The sequence below is a fragment of the Gouania willdenowi genome, chromosome 14, assembly GCF_900634775.1.
Source record: "Gouania willdenowi chromosome 14, fGouWil2.1, whole genome shotgun sequence".
NCBI classification, from domain to species: domain Eukaryota; kingdom Metazoa; phylum Chordata; class Actinopteri; order Blenniiformes; family Gobiesocidae; genus Gouania; species Gouania willdenowi.
In genome coordinates this window covers 18,795,935-18,818,697 of record NC_041057.1, presented here as the reverse complement: position 1 = coordinate 18,818,697, position 22,763 = coordinate 18,795,935, and the positions used below count along the sequence as shown (strand labels likewise).

Below are 22,763 nucleotides of genomic sequence, written 5' to 3'. Positions count from 1 at the left end.
CTGTTCAATTGACTCACTACAACTGAGCAGGATTTTACTGTAAGATAAAGATAATAAAACAGTTACCGACGCTCAGGAGAACAAACCTACACTGAAGACTCTGCTATACTGAGGTTGTATATTCACTACATTACACACTGAAACTCATGAGTCGTGATATTATATATGATGGATTATGTTGTATTGTGGATGCTAGCTTGACAATTTACTGTAATGTTTTTTTTAAACTGATTAAACACTGAGTCGTCATGTTCCCTGTAGTTTGTGCAGAGACGTTCATGCGTGGGTTTAATGAACTTCATTAATCCTTTTTTTACTGAGTCATGGTTTGTGATTATGAAACACAGCCAATGATGGGGACAGATGTTTGTCGTCACATCAGTGAGTTTGTCGTCCTCTAGTGGTCGTACCATGAACTTGTATTTGTATATTAATTTTATTTTTACAGTCTGTGGTAAAGGCAAGGCAAACACGTGTTTTCCATGATTAAAAAGTGCAACAGAAAAATTGAGAGTTGAAAAATCAATAAAAACATTAAACAACGTTTGAAATCAACAATAAAAACATTAAGTCAACAACAAATCGATTAAAAATCTCGCTCTCAACATAAGCAGTAGAGAAAAGCAGAGCTTAAAGCGGGTGTGTTGAACACAGTTTGTGTTTGAGAAGTTTTTCTCAGGGGTTCATTGCGTTTGCTTTACAAAAAGATACCAGATAAATTTCAAGACAGCGTAAAGCTTTATTTATTTATTTTTGCTTTTCCATTTATTGTTATCATTTATGTCCCTAATGGGCAGAAAACCATTGATTCGAATCGTTTGGAAATGCCCAAAAATAAATGAAAAAATAAATATCCTTATAAATAATATTGTAATATAATAGTTTAAGTGAAACATTTACCAAGTTAAAGAAACAACTTACATTTGTGTCTGAAAACACATTATATTCTTAATAACCCTTCTTTAGCGTAGTGTGCTTTCATTTAGTTTTTCAAATGACAAACAACTGTGGCAAAGATGGACTACGGTAAATCCTCCACAAAAATCCCAAAAATCACCGTGCAAATGCATCATAATGACGGACAAATTCTGGAAAAATATTCAAGTTGCAATATCAATAGAGATTATAGGCAAATGCCAAACACGCTTTTGTAGAAGTTATTAATGTTAATCATGTTCAGAAAGACTGGTCAATTCTTTGGTATTATTAAAAACAATCAACAAACCAAATCAACCCCTAATCTTAAGTACCATTCTGTTTACTAGTGCAGTGCCCGTAGGAAGTATGCATAGCTATAGAAAAGTAGCTGAATAAAAAATAAAATAAATATAAAATAGGCTTTTACTATATATATGCACCTGCTGGTCAATATTTACGGGGGTTTTTTTAAAAAATTTTTTTTATATTAGACCCACTTTAGTCGTTTTTAAAAGCCCTTTGTGCAGTCACTCCTGCAGATTCTACGCAGCTTATCCTGAGTTACCATGACTACCTGTCAACATTGAGCTGTTCTGCAGAGCTTTATTTAAGACCATTTTATAAAATAATCTATCAACGGTATCATTCCTGTCCAAACAAATCTGACATTGCACACCGTTGAACCAAGCAGCAGCCATGTTGAAAGTCTCAGGTCAATCTGAGCCTGATTCGCAGAGATATTTGAGGAGCACGCACACACACACACACACACACACTCACTCCTTGTATTATTTATAAATAGATATACTATAATGAATGTTACATCAATCCATGTTTTTACACTTTACCAAGGGCAAAGCAGTCGATCTGTAAGAAAAATCAAGACATACAATCTGTAATACGACTCCAACAAACAACTTCTTTAAGATTCTGAATGCTCATGTTTTCATATGTGTTTGTTTTTCATCTGTGGATTTCAGAACTCCAGGTTTGGATTGTGAGTTATTTTTCAGGTGAAACCCACTTCTTCTGTTTATAGAAACAACATGTGGTGCCCAGAGAGACACTGAGTGGATCCTCAAACAGCAGGACACACAGCTGAGTAATGAAAGGACTGTCCAGCAACATCAAATGTGCCAAAGCTCCAAATGTTGAGCATTTCTCTGTGTTAACACTCCCTCAGGCCAAGACCTTCATCCTTTTATCTGCTAATTCTCATTATGTGGCTCTCTCTCTCTCTCTCCCTCTCCCTCTCTGTCTGTCAGTGTGATCAATGTCTCTACTTCCTCCTTTTTGGAGTGGCTGAGCAGACGACCAGAACACAGGATATGCCTCACAGTGCTCTCAGCTTTGCAGCAGCAGCAGCAGCAGTGAGAGAGAGAGAGAGAGAGAGAGAGCTATAACAGCAGCAGCAGTAGTAATAGAGGACGTGAGGACAAGGAAGGCGCTCTGCAGTCAGGATGAGTGCTGGGGACGTGGTCTGCACTGGCTGGCTCATTAAATCCCCCCCCGGAGAAAAAACTGAAGAGATTTGTGAGTATGAGAACCCATCAGACACTTGTCATGAGGAGGAGGAGGAGGAGAAGCTGAGCTGCTGTTTATGTGGGTGACTGGGTGAGTGTGATGGGCTTTAAAGCTTTAAACACAAACAGGATTGTGGGAGTGTTTTACTTAAATTGAGCCACAAGTTTTTTTCTGCTCTAACTCCTTGGAAATGTTTGGATTTTTTTTTTTAACTCGTGGATACACTTTATTCTCCGAAAAGCAGAGGAATACAAATACAACGAATGTGACTTATGCTTGAAAACAAGACTATTAACACTATGTGGCTCTGCGTGTGTATCTGATCACATCAAACTACTGCATCAACCCTGCACTGTTTAGTGGTTGGTGGGGGTCATGTGATAATGTTGGCTGGCTGCCTGCTCCGCTCTGCACTCTGTGCGTGTGCGTGTGTGTGTGTGTTGTGAAACATGGGAAGTAATGTCAGTGGTGCTGCAGACGAGCAGAAATAGTACCAGCTTTATGGTGGCTGTTGTGCACTTCCTTTGTACAAGCAAAGGAAGGCTCGTTGTGTGTGTGTGTGTGTGTGTGTGTGTGTGTGTGTGTGTGTGTGTGTGTGTGTGTGTGTGTGTGTGTGTGTGTGTGTGTGTGTGGTGATGGGCGGGGGGTGTGTGTTCTGGGTGTGAGGATAAAAATGAGTTCACAACAAAAGCCTTTGTTGTCACGACAGTTGCATGGTTTGCTGTTTACAAATGTCACAATGCATTTCATTTGGTGTAAGTTGTCACATTAAAGTAGTAGTAGTAATAATAATATTAAATTCAAAAAACTAAATGGTCATATAGAACTTTTATGGAAGTTGTATAAATTCCATTGCAACAGAATTTGCAGGGTTGATACATTGGTTTAAAAGCTGCATATAAAAAGCACGGTGATGTTTTACTTGAAGTGTTATACATACAGTAAGGCTGACATTACGCTGTCATTATTATGACATGACACCTGTCATTAGTATAAATAAGGTGTCAAGAAGGCTGTCTACCTAAACCTAACAAACCCCACGAGATCCCTCCACCTAACACAGAAAATGCCAACATAGCTCCAAAGGTGTCATTACTGACACCCTTCATGACCTCTTATTCAGGCTAATGACAGCGTAATGTCAGCCTTTTGTATGAAACTCCACGTAAAGTTTGATCAAAAGCACTTTAAACTCACGCTTGTGGATGGAGGTCGACACCATGTTTGACAAACTGTGACGTTGTGATTACTCAAGGAAGCGCTTCATTCAAGTAACTCCAACTAGTTTGATGTGGGTAAAGGTATCCCATTGTTTGAAAATGTAGATTTACCCGTTTTTAAGCTATCTTCATTGTTCAGCTTTAAGGCAGGTGTGGATCTGTAGTAAGATGACTGATAGTGGGATGAAATGCTGGACCGTTTTCACACAGTTCCTGTCAGAAGGCAAAGGTTTTGTGATGTGACAGAAGTTTATAGAACAAAAGCTCTGGGAAGAATTATGTCTCCTTTCCTGGTAAGTGCAACGTCAAAATTCCTCCACCGTAACATGCTTGGTCTTATAGGGAGAACGTCATAACAGAGAATTAGTTAGTTATTGCTATTGGCTGAGAATTGTGGTTTGTGATGTTTTGGTGGCTTCTTACATCACAAACCACCACTGTTGGCCCCGCCCCTTCCTACCAAAACTAGTACCTATCAACTCTGCAATCTGTGGTGAATTGGATTGATTGAGAGATTGTGAAAAAAAGAGGTGTAGTGAGCATTATAATTTTAGTCATAATTTAGAAAAATATGTTGCTGTTATAATCATAATTAAATTGTAATTTAGTTTAAATAATTTATTTTGTTATTGTAATTGCCGTGAAAATTCTATAAAAATTGTCAAATATAATTTAATGCAAAACTGGGGAACCATGTTACAGTTCTATGTACAGTTCTACACACATATATAGTTAACAGTTATTAAAATGTGTTTTATATCAGGCTTTCACACATTTTACCAATTTGAAAAAAAATCAATCGAGGGCTATGCTGACACAAAAAAAGGCTCAGACGCCCTCACCAAAAATATTAAAACCTATATTGTCATTGATTAGGAAGCCTAAAAAGTTAATCAATAGATAGGAAAGTTTGTTTTTTTTGGTGTATTTTACAGCTGATTTAAGACCCATTATCATAAGAGATGCTAACAGAAAGCTAACACGAGAGGAAGGTTAATTTTTATTAGGTTATTTATTTCAGGCTCAGTAATTGTGATTAATTGTAATTGAACTTTAGTAATTCAGAACATAATTGTAATTTACTTTCTGGGGGATAAGAAAATAATTGTAATTTAAGCTGTAATCGTAACTGAATTGTATTTGAACATGGGTAATTGAAAACGTAATTGCAACTGAAAAATGGAATTTACCCCAACCCTGATAGTGAGTATTGACTGAGCTGCTAGTGAACATATTATAGATTGTTCTTTGGAGATTTTATCGTATTGACTGGGCGTGTCTTAACTGCTCCAGGAGCTCCGCCCATAATCAAGGCATTTTTTGAATCTCCAGCCGAGACACACGTCAGTCTCAACCTGGTTTGTACTGGAAGCTGTGCACTGTGCAGACAAGATAAACTCTACTAAATAACACAAATAGATCATTGGGAATAAACTACTATGTTGTAATCCAAGTTGTAAATGTAGATTGGTTAGTTTGAATGTGTTTAGGCCAGCAGAGAAGGCCTTGTTAGCCCTGAAGTTCATTCATGCGTATCAGTAGAATTGTATTTATTTTTGTTAAATTATTTACTTTTTACAAACGTCATGTTGTCCAGTAAGTGGCACAGTCGGGAAATACCAAAGCACTCAACTATTTCTGCATTTTGCAAGTCGACACTTCATCTACAAAACAATTCTTTAAGAATAAATCATACTTTCTACTATTGATAACTGGAAGCCACTGCTGTATGCTCTCCTATGCAGTGACCAGTAAGGAAACCTAACTTAACTTTCTGTTGCTGTTGTTAAGAAGAAAAGTCCATTTTTTCTGTGATAAATGTTTAAAATCTAAAATAAATTTGTCATAACTTTGTTTATGTTCACATGGGTCCAACATTTTCACTTTAACATCAACAGAGTCTGTACATACAAAGGTCTTTGTCTCTAGGGCAGATGTATGAATTAGAAATATCTGACGTCCGTTCAGCCGCTCCACATTCCCAGTGTTTTTATACTAGGTCATGAAAATGTAAAAATAAACTTCGGTCAGAGATTTGTTTTGACCTGCCACAGTGGCTAAGTACAGGTATAAATAATGCAGGTAGAAAAGGCAGCGTTCCTTTGTGCTTTACTGGTACATTAAAAAGCTGTCTTTAGAATCCTGTGCTCGAATGGAGTGAAAAAAAAAGTCTCAGGAACTGTTTGTGAAGGAATGTGTTCAGTTTACATTACCGATGTTTACATTCACGAAACCACAGTTCAGACAAATCTGTGAAGTCCAAAAGAGTAAGAGGTTTTTTTTTGGTTTTTTTTAGTTTTTTATTGTGAAAACAAATTAAAATCGACATTGCACTGGTTTAGATCTGGCCTGTAAAGCATCTCTCCTTTTATCGGTATAGACAGAAATGACCAAGGCCAATCACCCAAAAGCCACAAAACCATGTGTGAAATGATGCCTTTTAATCATTCTTCCTGTCAATCAGCGCCATTTATTTTCCTCACATCTCAGCCACTGGGATTGGTTAGAATTCGGATAGAGTTGGGCGGCAATTTTACAAGATGTTTACCCTGATAAAAGATGTTCTTATAAGCTTTCAGTGTTGCATTTTCAGTAAGAAAGCAACAGAACAAGAACTGTACGAGTACCTGTTTTTGTGGTGTTAGACATTTTCTGCTAAATACAGTGAACTTCCTCTTCTAACTGCTTCTGGGAAACTTGAGTGAAGGTTCCGCTTACTGACCATAACAAAGGCAGAAAAGTGTTTAACGCAGCAATGTTGGCTGTTTACAGTGATCAGCTTTCCTTAACCTGAAGACATGCAACCAGCAGGGTGGGAATCAATTACATTTTTCAGTTACTATTACATCTTCAATTACCCATGTTCAATGACAATTCAGATATGATTACAGTGACCAGCATTCTTTCCCATTACAATTATTTTTTATCTTCAGAAAGTCCATTACAATTATGTTCTCAATTACTAAATTTCAAATACAATTAATCACACTTGCTGAACCTGAAATAAATAACCTAATAAAAATGTACCTTCTTCTTGTGTTAGCATCTCTTATGATAACAGGTCCTAAATCAGCTGTAAAATACAGTATAAACAAATATCCATCATCTAATTTCTTTCCTATGTATTGGGTACCTTGATAGTCTTCCTAATCAATGGTAATATAGGTTTTAATATTTTTGGTGTGGGCATCAGAGCCTTTTTTGTGTCAGTATACCACTCCATTTCAATCAAATGTGTGAAAGCTTGATATGAAACATATTTTAATAATTGCTAACTACATATGTGTAGAACTGTACATAGAACTGTAACACGGTTCCCCAGTTTTGCGTTCATTTCTAATTGACAATTTTCATAGAATTTTCATGGTAATTACAATTACAAAGTCCAATATCTAAACTCGATTACAATTTAAATGCGATTACGGCAGCAACAGATTTTTAAAATTACAATTACAATTATAATTGACCCTTATTTTTTACTGGTTTGGTGGATTTTAAGTTGAACTTTAAAGCAATTCCATAAATAGTTTGTTCCTTTGTCCTGTAGGCATGGAGGAAACGCTGGTTCGTGCTTCGAAGAGGTCGCATGAGCGGCAACCCAGACGTCCTGGAATACTATCAAAGCAAGAACTCCAAAAAGCCCATTCGGATCATTGACCTGACGGAGTGTGAGGTAGAGATGCTGAACGGGCAACTGCGGGTAAAACGAGACTTCAACGGGAAGCACCTCTTCGTGGTCAAGACCTCATTGCGGGTTTTCTACCTGGTGGCCAAGACTGAGGAGGAGATGAAGAGCTGGATCAACAGCATCAGTCAGATTTGTCATTTTGGGAATCTCGAAGATGCAGGTAAAAAAAAGAATTAAAAAAAGAAGCAAAGCATGTGTTAGTTACAGCTCTGAAATGAAAAAAGCTTTTCTGACAAATTTCACAGCAAACATTCAACCTCACTTGTTACAGGATGTGGTGAGCACAAACATCAAAAACATAACATCAGGACACACTGTGTTTGGGGCTTTATAGTTTTTTATTAAATCAGTACATGATGTATCAATATTAGTGAGTATTGAAGGTCTTTTTGTTCATTAGTTTTGCTGCAAACATGTTTAGGCACAGCCGCCGTGCTGATCACTAGATACTCATATTCTTTAAAGGTAAGGTAGGAGATTTTCAAAAGCTAACATGATTTTGAATGTGGCCTCCCCGATGGCTCCGCCTTTACCCTCCTTGCCCCTCCCCTCTGTGCTCCGTCTCCATGCGCACAGCTGCTGCAGAAGAGGAGCTCAGCTCATCGCTTGTATTGTGTAGAAACCTTGTTGTCATGTCGGTGTGTCCTAGACTAATTTTAATGTGGTGTAGTGACCAACGTGGAGGCCACAGTTGAAAATACAGAAACAGATGAGTGAATTACAATATACAGTAAGTTTGGACAACACTTCCACATCCAACATCTGTGTGAATTTGCAAAAATATAAAGTTAAGGGGATAAAGTTTCAGATTTACAGCTTCTTCCTGCAGGCTGCTAAGAACCGCTATGTTTATTATCATTTTTTCATCATAAAGATAAAAGATAGAAAGATAAGTAAATTATTATGTATTACTTATCTTGTTCATTATTTATATTATTTATTTATTAAATGATATAAGTAAATATTTTTTTATTTATTTGTTTGTTTGTTTATTTATTTATTTTTTTAATCCATTGTAGCCTATGGCTAATTTTCATCTCTTGTCCATTGACAGGTTGATATAAAACTGTTCAGACGTACAAATATTCAAAATATTAATGCAGAGTCACACAAATGCTTATAGAAATAAAAGGATGATGATAAACAAAAAACATGTTTTCTCTAAATTGATTTTGTTGTCCATTTTTGTGGAATTATGAAACGGAATCTATCTCAGTTTTAAAGCTAAGTCCATCTAAATTATGTTTGTTGAACACAATATTTCAAAAACAATGAGTGAAATCCAGTTGAACACTGAGTTAGCTTTGAATGAGTAGAAATCCATGCTAAAAATCTGTCACTTTCTGGTGCATTAATAAACATATGATGGACTTGTAATACATCCAACGTATTAACAAGCTGCATTTATCCCAAAACATCCCTAAAATAAAACTAAAAGCTGTTCAGTGAGATTTTTCACATACACAAAGTCCAATTTGGGAATGTTCACAATTTCATTGGTGACATTAGAATTGAAGAACTCTTCCACAAATGCTGAAGTTAAAGCAATCTTTCTAAAATGCACTTTTTTTAAAAAAAAAAGAAAGAAGTAACTTAGACTGTTGCTAATAGGTTTAGAAAGAGCTCACTGACTGTATACAGCTGGTTAAACACTGTGTCCTTGTTTAATCTCTGTCATCAACGCGTTGTATCTGATCTCCCTTTTACAATAATAAAACATTAGTAAACACGCATTCACAGTTAATACAGTATGTTTAGAAAAAGAACCAAAACATGGAGATGATTGCTTTGTTTTAGCAGAGGGAACAATATCTAAATTAGACTTTTTTTTTTAAAAAAATATTGAATGTTCTCTTTCAGATATGATGATTCCAGCAAATAAATAAAAAAGCTTTTCACACAGACTCACTTATAGCATTTTGGTACCAAGCAGTGAGTACATTTAAGACAAATCGGGAGTTTTTTCCCGATTTCCTTGAGTTCGCTTTCAGTTCAGTTAATTATTACCAATCTCATGTGGCCTTCTCACTTGTTTCAGATGAAGGAATCATATTTTGTGATAGGACTTCAGCACTTGTCTGTTAGAAAGCTGTCGTCTGTGTGAAGCAGATAGAGTAACGGCACAGGGTTGCTGATATGCTGCCCCACGTGTTTCTTGCTCAAGAAAAACACTGAACCCCTTAATTTTTGATGTGAAAATCTATTCTCTCCTCCAAATAATGTAGCTTTCATACACTTGTCACTTTACTTAGGGGCATTTAGAAGAATGTGGAGCATTGGAAGAGGCCGATCTCATCCAAGTCTTGTGAGCCGTTTGAAACAATACCTTCTAACTGTCGCCACAGAGAACATAGGCTTTCCTTAAGGGTGGCAAATGCTTTATAAGTACAAGCAAAGATCTTTTCTATTCCACTGTTCGTGTGGAGGGAGGACCTTGAAAGGGTGGCCTTGAGTCAAATGGAATGAAGCACATTTCTGAATGATCGCCAGAACAAGAGGGAGAGGGGGAGGACATTGAGATTGTAGAGGACATGCTGACATTCATCTTCTTTGCTTCAAAAAGATTTTTTTTTAAAAAGGGAATTAAATGCCATATTTGCCCTTTTGTTGTCCCTCTTTAGCAGTTGTGTTGTAAGATGTTTTCCATGCTTGTTGCACAGAGAGCTCTGAGGAGGGGTTTCCTCACACCCCCACCCACCAGCCGTCCCCTGACAGCCCCGACCGTTTGTCCGTGGCCAGCCAATCAGATTCCATCCATCCACTGGACTACCTCTTCCTATCCCAGTGTGAGACGGGGAGCGTGAGCACTAGTAGGTATGTGCGTTCTGCACGTCTGTTGTGATCACAGCTGCTGGGAGTTTGACTGCAATGTTTTCATATTTCCCCTCTCTGTAGACACGACAGCTTTTCCAGCTCCGAGCTTTCTCTAGAGCGAAGGTCCTCCGAAGAGGCATTCAAGGACGTCTGTGCGGGGTTGTCCTCGTCCTCCACCTCCCACATCAGCCCTAGCCCGTCACTGCTCCTCCATGGAAGGCTGGCACCACACCCTCCCTTCAGCGCGCCCTGCACGTCATTCTCCTCCTCTCCCCTACGTCATTGCGTCAAGAGCGTCTTCCTGTTCGACAAACCGTACTCGTTCGAGGTGACGTGCGACGGACAAACGCCTCCTCCGCTGCCACCTAAACCCAATCACCCGCCAGAGCTGCTCAGTGATGAAGGAGCTCACAGGCTGAGGACAAAGACAACGCGGCAGATTTCAAGCAACACTGTGCTTTTCCCTCGCAGGACATCCTTGTCAAGCCTTGACCGTTTCAGTCTAGGTAAAAACCCTTGTTTAAGGCATGTCGACAGTGTGAAGCAACCAGGGTTGGGATCAATTAACAAGTCCTAAATCAGCTGTAAAATACACCAAACACAAATATCTATCATCTCATTTCTTTCCTATCTATTGGTTACCTTTTTAGGCTTCCTAATCAATGCAAATATAGGATTTAGTATTTTTTTAAATGGTAAATGTGGGAAAGCTTTAAATGAAACATATTTTAATGACATAGGTGTCGAACCAGGGGTGGACTCGGAAAAAAAAATCAGCCCAGGCATTTTCTGTCCAGACCAGCCCACTAATGTATACATTATCGGCGTACACTACGTGGAAGCCGTTATTAAGTCAGTAATGCTCAAAATGTGGCTTTTTATGTCTTAATTTTTATTGTTATTACCTCAGAAACCCTTTTCATCTATTCCCTTTGGCCATTTTGCAACTTCCTTTGTCCCATTTTTGCCCCTTTTGACACTTTTTTCAGACTTTAGCTACCTTTTGCCAATAAATATCCCTTTTTTCTTATTTTTTGCCAGTTCTTGTGACACTTTTATCCAATTTTTGTCCTTTTCTTACATTTTTTTGCCCACTTTTCTTCCAAACAAAGCTACCTTTTGCCCAATAAATACCACTGGTTTCCTTTTTCCCATACATTTTGCCTGTTTTTGTTCCACATTATTGCCCTTTTTCACTGCTGCATTTAAGCTACCCTTTGCCAGTGTACATACCACCTGCTTCCTCTTTATTTGCCGATTTTTTGCCCACTCTTGACTGTTTTTGGCCCATTTTAGTCACTTTTCACTCTTTTTTTTTACACTTTTGGACCATGCTTAGCCACCCGTTGCCATGTCTGCCTCCACCCGCTCGTCAAAAAAAAAAGAAAGTAGCTGACCCGACCCACTTCGGGTCAACACCCGGTATGCCAGATGGCCAGTCCACCCCTATGTAGAACTGTTGATAGAACTGTAACATGGTTCCCCAGTTTTGCGTTAAAATATAATTGACAATTTTTATAGAATTTTCATGGCAATTACAATTAAATGATAAATAGACTTCATTCATATAGTGCTTTATCCCTACACTGAAGTGGTCTCAAAGCACTTTACATACTGTATCAGCTCATTCACCATTCACACTCACATTCACACACCAATGGGACTGAGCTGCCATGCAAGGCACGACTCGACCATTGGGAGCAACTTAGGGTTCAGTGTCTTGCCCAAGGACACTTCGACAGGTATAGACTGGGATCAAACCCCCAACCACTCGATAAGAAGACAACCCCTCTACCACCTGAGCCAGGGTCGCCCCATTTACAAAGTCAATTATCTGAACTCAATTACATTTTAATTACGATTACGACAGCGCCAATTTTTTTAAATTGCAAAAACGCCATAATTGTAATTAATTATCAATTACGCGTTTACAATTATACTTGACCCCAACCCTGGAAGTAACATATGACCAGGATGAATACAAAAAACCTATAATAATTCCTAAACATCCAAATAATTCACAGGAAAAACTAATAGTCGGATGGTGAGAAATATTCGGAGGCAAAGTATTAACTTGGTAAGAAAATCCAATACTTTTAACATTTTCACACATTTCAGTGAGTGAAGTCAGTGCTTTTTACATAATTCTTGATTTCTAATCTCACAATCCTCTTGCAGCCTTGTTCAAATACCACACAGGTCGAAAGCTACCAAGATGAGTCATATGTTCCCATGACTTCTCCCGCTCCTTCTGCGACTGCCGTTGAATGTGACGGTTACATCCCCATGAGCCCCAGGAGTTCAGGTTTCCTCGCTACAAACACCTCTGCAGAGTCTCCTTCATCCGTCAGCTCGCTTGTGTGTCAACCTGGAGATCTCACACCACCTCCGATTCACAGGCATCTAAAGCCTCGCTTAAGAAGAGGTGAGAGGAAAATGAAACACTGAAAAGAGTCGTTTAGCATTGCTTATAAAGCAAGGACAGTATTTCATCTGTGCTCTAGTTGTTAGTGTGTGTGTATTTTCATAAATAAAGGTTGACTGACCATAACAGATAGGGGTCAACAACATACTCCTAGTATTGCCAGATGCTAAATCACAAGACAGACATAGGAAACTGGCGGACCGGGGGACACATGTGGAACTCGGTCTAAAAAACAAATTCCCAAAAATTGTATTTCAAGAAGTTGGAGGAAATATGAAGGCCAACATAATACACAAAATAACTCCCAAAACACACAAATCGACAGCAAAATGCACCAAGTACACAAGAACACACAACAATCTCCCAGAAAAAAATACAGAATGACAACAAAGATAGACACAACAACCACTTAAACAAAATTACTATGAAAACGCAAAAATATCACCTTACAGAATAGCTCCAAAGACACACAAACTGTCACCAAAATGACAGGAAAATACAGAAAACAACAGAAATACAGAAAGTGACCCCAAAAACACACAAATCGACAACATAAATGCAGAAAATGACAAAAAAACACACAAAATTACAACAAGAAAATAAAAAATAACAAAAACACACGACTCCAAAACCACAAAGACAAAACCCTTTTTACCCTCCCTGTATTAATGCTCAGATCAATCATTCTAAATGTTGAAAATGTGGCCCTCGGATCAGATACTGTAACAGTTTTGTGGCCCCCGCTGTGACTGTGTTGCCAATCTCTGTCATAGGAAATGTCAGAACATCTGATGTGGCTTCTCGTTACCATGACACATCTTTGAACCAGTTCACTGACTTTGCATCTACTGTTTCCCAGCTCGACCTCCGCCCCTTGATCTGAGAGGCCTTTCCACAATCACAGAATGTCCGAGTCATCTTCCTCTGAGTAGAGCAGTTACTGAAGCATGGTGAGCACGAATACATATAGACTGTGTACAGCTACAGTATTATATCTTTCACTCACATCTGCACCTCGACATCAGTGCTGATTTAGTCAAATATCATATTTTTTCATAGTTTTTTGTCAGCAACACTTTTCACTCTGTATGAAGCTGGCAGGTTTCATTTTAACGGCTTATGTTTTCTATCTTCATGTGTTCACCTTATTGTTTTTAATAATATTGATATCCTTATCTTTTGTAAATCAGCAGCTTTTCAGTGAAGTGTTTACCACTTGAAAGAAGATATGAGAATGGGAACAGTTTAAGGGACAATGTCACAAATGGCTCTCCAATGGTAATATATCTTTTTTTAATATTCTGATTGGATGCTTTAATTCTCTAAAAAAATATATCATATTTTTCAGTTCTTGTCCAACATCACCCCACCCCGCCCCTATTTTTTTTCTTCCTTTTTTTCCCTCTTTTTTCCTTTTTCTGCCCTCTTTTTTTCTCTTTTTTTCCTTTTTATGCCCTCTTTTTTTCTCTTTTTTTCCTTTTTCTGCCCTCTTTTTTTCTTTTTTTTCTTCTTTTTCTTCCCGCCCCCATTTTTTGTTCTTATACTGACCAAAAAAAGGCCCAGAGGTTGACACTAAAAATAATAAAAACCAATATTTTTCAGGCATAAGGAAGCCTAACAGGAGATAAGAAAGAAATTGGATGATAGATAATAACAGAAAGCTAACACAACAGAAAAGTTAAAGAAATCAAAAACTTGTTGTGATGATTGAGCTGAAATTGGTGGTGAGCTATTAAGATAACCCGGCGGCCGCTTCAACATCTAACCAGCTAGCCGAGTTACAATAGCATTCATTATAGATTATATAGTCACTAGACATCTATTAGACACGTAATCGGGCCGTGTTACCATTGTTTTAAACTGATCGGTGCTGGTAGTCACTTGATGAACCCACTTCTATCCAACATGTTGTTGTGCCTTAAACCTTATTTAACAGAGAAACATGATAGATAATAAGTGAGTGAGTTAGCTTGAATGAGGCTTTGATAAAGCATGTGTTGTACCCCTAAATACAATGAGTTTCCTGTAGTTTCCTGAATGAACAAAAGCTGAATATCATCATTTTAATTGAGATTCCACTAAAGCGGGTTTTCATCCAAAGCTTCTGTGTGTTTTACAAAAGTTCAAATGTGTTTTGCTTCTTTTTTTTTTCATTTTAGAAAAAAGTACAACACTGTTATTCATGCAAACAAATAATCGTCCTCTTCCTCTCACAGGAAACACAACAACAGTTGTGTCTCTCTTTAGATGGAATTATTCAGCCGTGGGCCAAAAGCTCCAACCTTGATTATTTGTCACTGGATTTTAATTCTGCGTCCCTCTCTCCTGTGCAAAAGGTACTCTTTGATAATTGTCAACATCAAATCATTTTTGTGTAGCAATTATAACAACGTAAGTGGGATCGGTCGGGTTGGGTAGTCTTGTTGATTCTGGTCTGAGTATGTGTTAAACATTTAATTTTGTCATTTGTTTTTATTCTCTGTCTTGCAGAAGCCGTTGCTGTCCGATGAGCACAAAGTCGACTACGTTCAGGTGGATGAGAAGAAGACTCAGGCACTTCAAAACACAAAGATGGAGTGGAAGGATGTCCGACAATCAAAATCATGAAAACAAACATACTTAAAATACGCACACGCACACACACACTAAGCACCAAAAGAAAGCACTTTTTAAAAAGGCAACATGAATTATTCCAAAATATAAAGAAGCAGCTACATTCTTGTTGCCATTGAGAAATATTTCACTGTTCAGCTGCAAATACGTTCTGATCATGCACTGTGTCATTGTAAATAAGGAATAAAATGTCACTGTACATGTAAGTTGGATAAATGTGAGAGTTATCAAGTTTTTAATAAAAATCATTTGAAACATATCTCGTCTTTTTTCTCCTTTATGATGTGACAGTAGGTGGAGTGATTAGAAAAGTCCAAAAAGTTCAACTTTGAGAGCGAGAGTGAGGTGAACGTGTGTGTATTTATGAATGTGATCATTCGTCTCTGTGTGGGGTCTTTTAATTTAATGTTGCATTTTTATAGTTTTCTCCAACAGCAGAATAATCACACAACACATTACACTATGAGGTGACTGAAAAGTAAACAATGTATTCTTAACCATTCTCTAGCTTGTTCCTCAAATAAATTGGACAGAATAAGTTACAAAAGATTGTTTTATGGTTTTCTTGTTCAAATTGCAAATATTGACCTTTTTTAGTTTTTTTTAGTAATTCAGTTCAATTAAATTAGCTGGGACGATTATCACTGTTTTATTTTTGTTTTTTTTGCCTATAACATGCATGTTGTGCAAAATAAGTTTAGCATTACCCATGTAAAGAGTTTTAATTATTAATTATTTAAGACCCCATTATGTTTATGTTGTACTGTAGGATCACTTTTTGCAATTAATGACCAGTTAAATTGGTTGCTATTATATTCCATCCAAAGACTTAAAGAACAATAAATCCACTGATAGAAGTTAATATAATTTAAGAAGTGTTTACGGTACATGTTTAGAGATTTGCTCAAATCGCTGCGTCGCTCACGTGTTGCGTCACTAACTTGCGCCGCAAAGAGTCAGGAAAGCAGAATATTACCGAGCTCAGAGAAAGTCACCATTTAATTTGGAATGAAACGATGTCTGAGTGTTTAAATAACCTGTTTTACTGAAGCATGAAGGCTTCGGCTGCTCTGCGTGTCTTAATGAATTTGTCTGCGGTGTTTGCTCCACGTTAAAGCGTCGCTAGCAGCTGTCAGGCTCTGTTTAGTCAGTGGTTAGTTCCAGCCTCTCCATGACAAACTGCTGTGGGTACCACTGTTAGCATGCTGCTACTGCTACTGCTAGCTCAACGTGTGGGCAACAAACGACACCGAGCCGAACAAAGCTGATCCAGCTCCAAGTGCTGAGCTGTTCGGAGCGTTACATGGTGAGTCTGTTTACTTCATGGATCACTGAGCGACACCGATTATGGCGATAAACTGTTTTCTGTGCAGGTTTTGGTCTTCACCGCATCCTGTTTCATGTGCTAAAGACTTCTATTGAAGGCAAATATGTATCAGTCCTCAGTGTTTGTGTTATAGTGTGAATACTTGACTGTAAACATTAAACCTAGTTGTTTATTCCCTGTCCTGGTGTTTAGTCTACAATCACATCTATGTTACATTTGTCACTATGTTACGTACACTGGCAAACATAATAATGTAACCAGCAACTTAAACTATCAAAACATCCCTGAGAGTGTGCTGTGGTATCTGTCATCACCACAGCATCAGCAGCAAACCCTTTAGGTCAGTGTTTTTTTCGACCTTGGGGTTGTGGACCCTTATGGGGTCGCCTGAAAAGGCTATTATTAAAAAAATACTAATTCAAATTACATGTATTTTTTTGTTTATTTTTATTATTCTTTTTGTTTTTTTTTAACCACACACAATCTTAAACCAAAGTATTCAATACTTTAACTTTCTGTGTGTATTAAACTGATCATGTGAATGAATCCTGGCTACTCTGTATTTATAACACAGGATAACAAACATTGATCAAAAATGAATTCCAGAGAAAAAATGTCTCTGGGGTTGCCAGAAATTTGTGATATAAAAATGGGGTCACGACTCGAAAAAGTTACGTCTGTTAAAATGACTTTACTAGCTATTTAACTTCCCTAAATTGTATCAAACATGCTAAATAGGGTTAATAGAGTCAACTACTCTTATTAATTTTACAGTATATATGCTTCAGAATGATTTACCAATTCGATGTTAGCCACACTGCTAGACCCTGAACCACCTGTTTAAAGAGAAATATGCAATCTGCGTTTACACTTTTTACTCATTTATTTTTAGGGATACACTGAAATTAAATTTTTGTTTGAAACTGAAAATGAGGAAACTAAGGCCGAAAACCAAAAACAGATACACATTATTCCAATTTTTAGTGCATCACTAATTATTTTCATAGGATGGGATGGAAACAAAGTATACAACAGTTTAATATATCTATCTGTACTTTTTCAAAATGCTAATTAATTTTTTTTGTCTTACTTTCTCAACACAGGGCTTGCATTAAAATGGACATCTCAGCAGGTGACACATCAGGCTGATTTTTTTTTTCACCGAAGACTTTGTTTTTTGTTAATGTGTTAGCAATGGCTTCTTGCAAAAGAAATGAGCCTCCAAGTGACACCCAGAATTCTCCTCCTTCGGCTGAACACTCAGGATGTGGCTCCAATGAGGTCCATGAGGAACTTGATCCAGAAACGACCACAACGGGAAAATTTCAAAAGCCTGGGAAATTCAGGTCGGCTCTGACCTTCTTTGGAGTTCGTAAAAATATCTGTATTTTACCTAATTTTTTTGGTGGGAGGCGGAAGAATCAGAAGTCGTCTAAGAAAGGAATCATCAAAAGCAGGACTCATGATGGGCTCAGCAAGCTTGGTCACGATGATTGTCTGAGAGAGGACTTCGTGTCTGCTGGGGAGTTTGAGTACCAGTGCCAGAGGGATGATACTGAGGATTTCTCCAGTAACTGTCACAATGAATGTCGTCGCCCTGCCACAGAGCAGAAATCACTGACTCTTGGTCGACAGAGAAAGGGGTTCAGGAGTCTTTTTAACAGTTTTAGGCATCACAGGAACAATAGAAATGGTGACTTGGACAAAACAGAAATGAGTGCAATGTCTTCTGCTCAATGCAAGAATGATGTGCCTGTTGTCCGTGACAACACTGACCTGCATGTCACTGAGTGCCTGGAATCGGAACCTGATGTGCCTAGTTTAACAGATGGTAATAGTGAGCTTAGTTTTCAAAAGGGTGACACTGTTACAAAGACAGAGAAAAATGTGGTGAAATATAGTCTAAAGTCTGATTTTGATGGGCAGGGGTGTGAAGATCTAGTGGATGAAATCGATTTATTGCCTCTAGTCGTTTCGGAGGATAAAAGAACTTGTGAAGGACACAGTGATGTTTGTCTGACACTTCAGACAGTGTCAGAGCCTTTATTGAAGTCAGAAATACCTGATGGTTCATCTGAGCAGATAAACCAGATTTTTGAAGATGTAGCTTCATTGAAGAGCTTTGATTCACTCACTGGCTGTGGAGACATCATTGCAGATCAAGAAGATGATAGCATTACAGAAAGCACGGTATCTGGTGAGAGGAGCAGGAATGGTGGGAAAAGGGCCTCCTGCTATCTCACATATCAAGGCGGGGGTGAAGAAATGGCCTCACCTGAAGACTTTGACGAAACCTCTCTTAATGATTTCTGGGGAAATATTGCTGCAGAGGAAATTGGCTGCCCTTGTAATCAAGAAGAAACAGAAATGACTGCTACGCTAAGTACTTCTCACAATATGGACTTGAAGAGTAGCAGTGCACAGCAAGCAAGTGGAATCGATACCTCTTCAATGACTGATGTCCTATCTCCTCAAAGTGAGCATCAGGAATCAGTCCCAAACAGCGATGAGGGCTATTACGATGCAACGACCCCAGGACTAGAAGAAGGCCAAGAAAAAACTGACCGACTAAAGACAAACACATTACCAAGAGATAGCTACAGTGGTGATGCCCTCTATGAGCTTTTTGCACCTGATGAGAGTCTCATTAGCCCACGCTATGAAAGTAAATCCAAACGCCTTGCTTCAAACCTGTGTAACTTCAGTAGGGAGCCAGTTGGTAAAACTAATTCTGCTTTTGCACCAGAATCAAATCGGGCTGAACTGTTTCCAGGTCAGGATTTTCTAGAAATGCAAAGCCCAACATCCCTGGAAATGGTGAAGAATGAGTTTGGTCTGATGGATATAGGTCTGACTAAAAATTGTAACCTGAACTCAAACCCTCAAGCGTCGGTCAACAACCAAGACCAAAGGAAGATTGATGAAAAAGGACGTTTATTGACTTCTATTGAAAAAAGAAGAAACTCCTCAAATCCTGAGTGTGAGAAGAACCACAGCAGCTTATCTTTCTGTAGCACACCAGAGCCAGACTTTGAAACGTTTGACGACCCTGAAGAGGAACATATAGAGGAAAACGGCCCGATGGCTTTACAGTACAGAAGTTACAGTTGCCAGCCTGATGACTGTAACACTGACCCAGATGATGGGCTTACTGTGTGTTTCTCGCAGGCACTTGTAGATTACACCAAACACACAGAAATGCTGAGTAACTTAAACAACAGTGAGGATTTAGAAACCAACTCTGCCATCACACCAAACATGGAGGCCTTGCCTGCCATTGTGACATTTGACGTAGTGGATATGCACAATGAAGGCGAATATGATGAGCAGATCCAGATGGAACTGGATGAAGACATTTCATCTCCCTATCAAGAATTTGACGAAAGCTACTTACAAAAAGATGCTTTTGCTGAGTATCACATGTTCAATCCTTGTGAACAGAACCTAGACAATAATACATGGGCAGTAGCTAGTCTACCACGTCACCTCGGCTTGATGAGTGGTAGCCAGTCTATGCCTAACCCCTTATCATTGGACAGGAGAAGCAGGTCTCTTGAAGCAGAAGGACTAACATCAAAGATGCCCGACTTGTATAGGGAGAACAAAGTTGCTATTTTTTCTTGTGCTCAGACTGTAACAGACCCTGAGCAAGACTCTCCATCATTTTTAAAGAAGAATGTAGTCATGTCTGCTGCAGAGGTTAGTGATGGTGACAGCTTTATGGCCTTACCATGGCTAACAAGGTCAGAGATGGCTTTAAGCCTTCCTTTGAGTGATGGGGACGTTACAAAAGAGTTGCTAAATATTCATCAAACTCAAGTTACACACAAACGACTTTCTGGCTCAGCCAGCAGTGATATACCAAACACTAATTCTAATTTTCAGTGTCTTTGCTCAAACACGTTAGATCTAGAGAGTGATGAGCTTTTCAACACACAGTGTCAACTTCCTTTGCAGTTAGAGCCAGCTTTACCTCACCATGCCTTTCTTTCTTCTGGAATGATGAAAGGGTTTTCAGATGATATTGAAAACAATGTGTTTTGTAAAGCGTCTTCTAGTTCGGAATCCTACAATCATTGTGGTAAAAGCAGAGGGCCAACTAGCAGGGAAGGCATGTTGCATACTGAGAGTTCTCAGATGGAAGGTGTGTATGAGAGTGAAAGAAGCATCCTCAGTGAAACACGTCAAGGCAGTGATGGAGTTTTACCAACAGCCAACAACAGCCTTCCTAAATGATCCTTTTAATAGAGAAACTCTCCATTATGTAGTCATCAAAGCATATCTGTGTGTGCCATTGTTGATCTAAATGTGATTCTTGCTTGATGCTTTACTTGCACAACTGATTCCTTTTGAAGTGTTGGTTTATGCTGCGATTGGAAGGGTGTCACATTTTGAGCTTTTAGACTAAACAGGCAGCTACATTGCTCTAAAGTTGATTTTTGAATTTGCACAGTAACAATCACTTTGCACAGGCTACATAAATGTTAGCTAGCAGCTGAGTGAGTTATATTTGAATTGATGGTGCTTAAAGAATGTTTGAAACCATTTGTAGCCTTTGTATTTCACTGCCTCATCAGTAATGTTATGCTTTGTTTGGTAGTCGTCCTCATTTATGGAGATTGTGTTGCTTGATTTGTATTTTTCTTTTTGGAAACGAATGCTTTTGTTTAAATAGTTTTTCAACAGTTTCCTATAATGACAGACACAGAAACCATATATATTTTGTCAAACTATTTTGACTATTTAAAGACTTGTAACAAGCATTTTTTTTCCTTCACACTCCGAACAACTTCAACAACAACAAACATATACATAGCCAGGAAGCTTTATATTCTCAACTATTTCATTAACATTGTGTTGTATTGGAATCCTAATGGCCTTATCTGCCCAATACATTTCACACCCTAATGCCCTGATGATGAAAAGTTTGAAGCTGTCATTCAGAGGCAGTATGTATCTATACACCAATAAAGTAGATACATTTTTTTTATTACTATAGACTCGGACCTTCCTTTGCTTCTGGCCTTTTTCTTTTTTGATATTTGATTGGTTGTGATTTGCAAACATGTTGTCTTGTGAAGTGCAACATTCTTACTAATACAATTACCAGTCTGTATGCTTCTAGATTAAAACGGTAGTTTACATTTTCTTTACAGGTAGTTTAATTAATTATAACTGGGAATGTGATAACTTGGATATTTCCATCTTGAATAGTTTGTGACCATGGTTTTTAGTCAAACTCAACTGTCAGATGATTGGGTTTGTTTTTTGTTTTTTATTGTGTAATGATGAACAAATGTCTGAAAGCTTTGTACACTGTGACATGTATGTTGTGTTGGTATGTTAGGAGTTTCTCATTATGACATGAGTGTTATTTTGTATTTTTCATTTTTACAAGGTTTTGCTTTATTTAGTATCTCAGTTATATCATTGTTACTCATGAGATAAAATCGGTTGCTATTTTGTTAAAGAGAAACATGGCCTTACACAAAATAAACATATTTAAGATGTCCTAATATTGTTTAATACTTTTGTTTTACATCTTTGTTTACAGGGTCATTTGTGTTTTGCCAAAATTATTCACTCAACAATTCATGATGACAAATACAAAAGTATTTTTTTAAAAATGTGGGCACCTACACATTCAGCTTGGACATACATTTGTGAAACAACATTTTATGCTCTTATCTTTCTTTACAAATGTTAGGGCAATTATATATTAAGCCCTAAGAATAACAAATGAGATATCACTCAGTTTCAAATGCATATAGAGACTAGCTAATTTATTGATTTTGACCATATAACCAAAACATTTCTGATATGAATAAAACTACAAAAAAAAAAAAATCAACACCTGGGGGTACATCCTGCCTCCATATTACCTTAATTCCTGAAGTACAATTATCTTTGTGTGCAACTGTCACAGTAGGACGGTCAGCGAGAACATAAACATTGCAAATAAATCATGGATGCTTTTGCCAAATACTGTGTGTCAACTTTTGGACACTACTTACATGTTAGTAACCTTACAATATAGTGTACAGTTCATTTACTACTAGGTTAGTGACCTTTTTTCATCTTTTCTTATATATATAGCTTTTTCTCCAATATATGTTCTTCAGCCTTAATTAAAGCAATGTAATGAGTGAGTAATGGAAAAAAAAAGTAATGAGTGATGTGACTAATGGTTTCCCGAGCCATAATAAATATTAGTCTGTCAGAAAAAAATATTAG

At 37.9% G+C, this 22,763-nt stretch overlaps 2 protein-coding genes across 2 annotated transcripts; both read left to right on the top strand.

Annotated features, from left to right (window-relative positions):
* The first annotated feature begins 45 nt into the window (after window positions 1-45).
* On the top strand, window positions 46-15,461 carry gab3 (GRB2 associated binding protein 3). Its single transcript, XM_028467655.1, is given in 12 exon segments — window positions 46-113; window positions 2,184-2,423; window positions 2,425-2,451; window positions 7,210-7,510; window positions 10,011-10,164; window positions 10,246-10,670; window positions 12,189-12,241; window positions 12,343-12,589; window positions 13,449-13,539; window positions 13,780-13,867; window positions 14,806-14,925; window positions 15,080-15,461. Coding segments are annotated over 11 exon segments (1,668 nt in total). The 5' UTR covers window positions 46-113; window positions 2,184-2,378; the 3' UTR covers window positions 15,197-15,461.
* Window positions 15,462-16,154: 693 nt separating this feature from the next.
* LOC114476224 (APC membrane recruitment protein 1-like) lies at window positions 16,155-22,045 on the top strand. Its single transcript, XM_028467597.1, has 2 exons — window positions 16,155-16,508; window positions 17,633-22,045. The coding sequence occupies exon 2, from the start codon at window positions 17,724-17,726 to the stop codon at window positions 20,763-20,765; it is 3,042 nt and encodes a 1,013-aa protein (XP_028323398.1). The 5' UTR covers window positions 16,155-16,508; window positions 17,633-17,723; the 3' UTR covers window positions 20,766-22,045.
* Window positions 22,046-22,763: the final 718 nt, after the last annotated feature.

Coding starts and splice junctions, on each gene's coding strand:
- LOC114476224 (XM_028467597.1), top strand. CDS start 17,724: ATGGCTTCTTGCAAAAGAAATGAGCCTCCAAGTGACACCCAGAATTCT.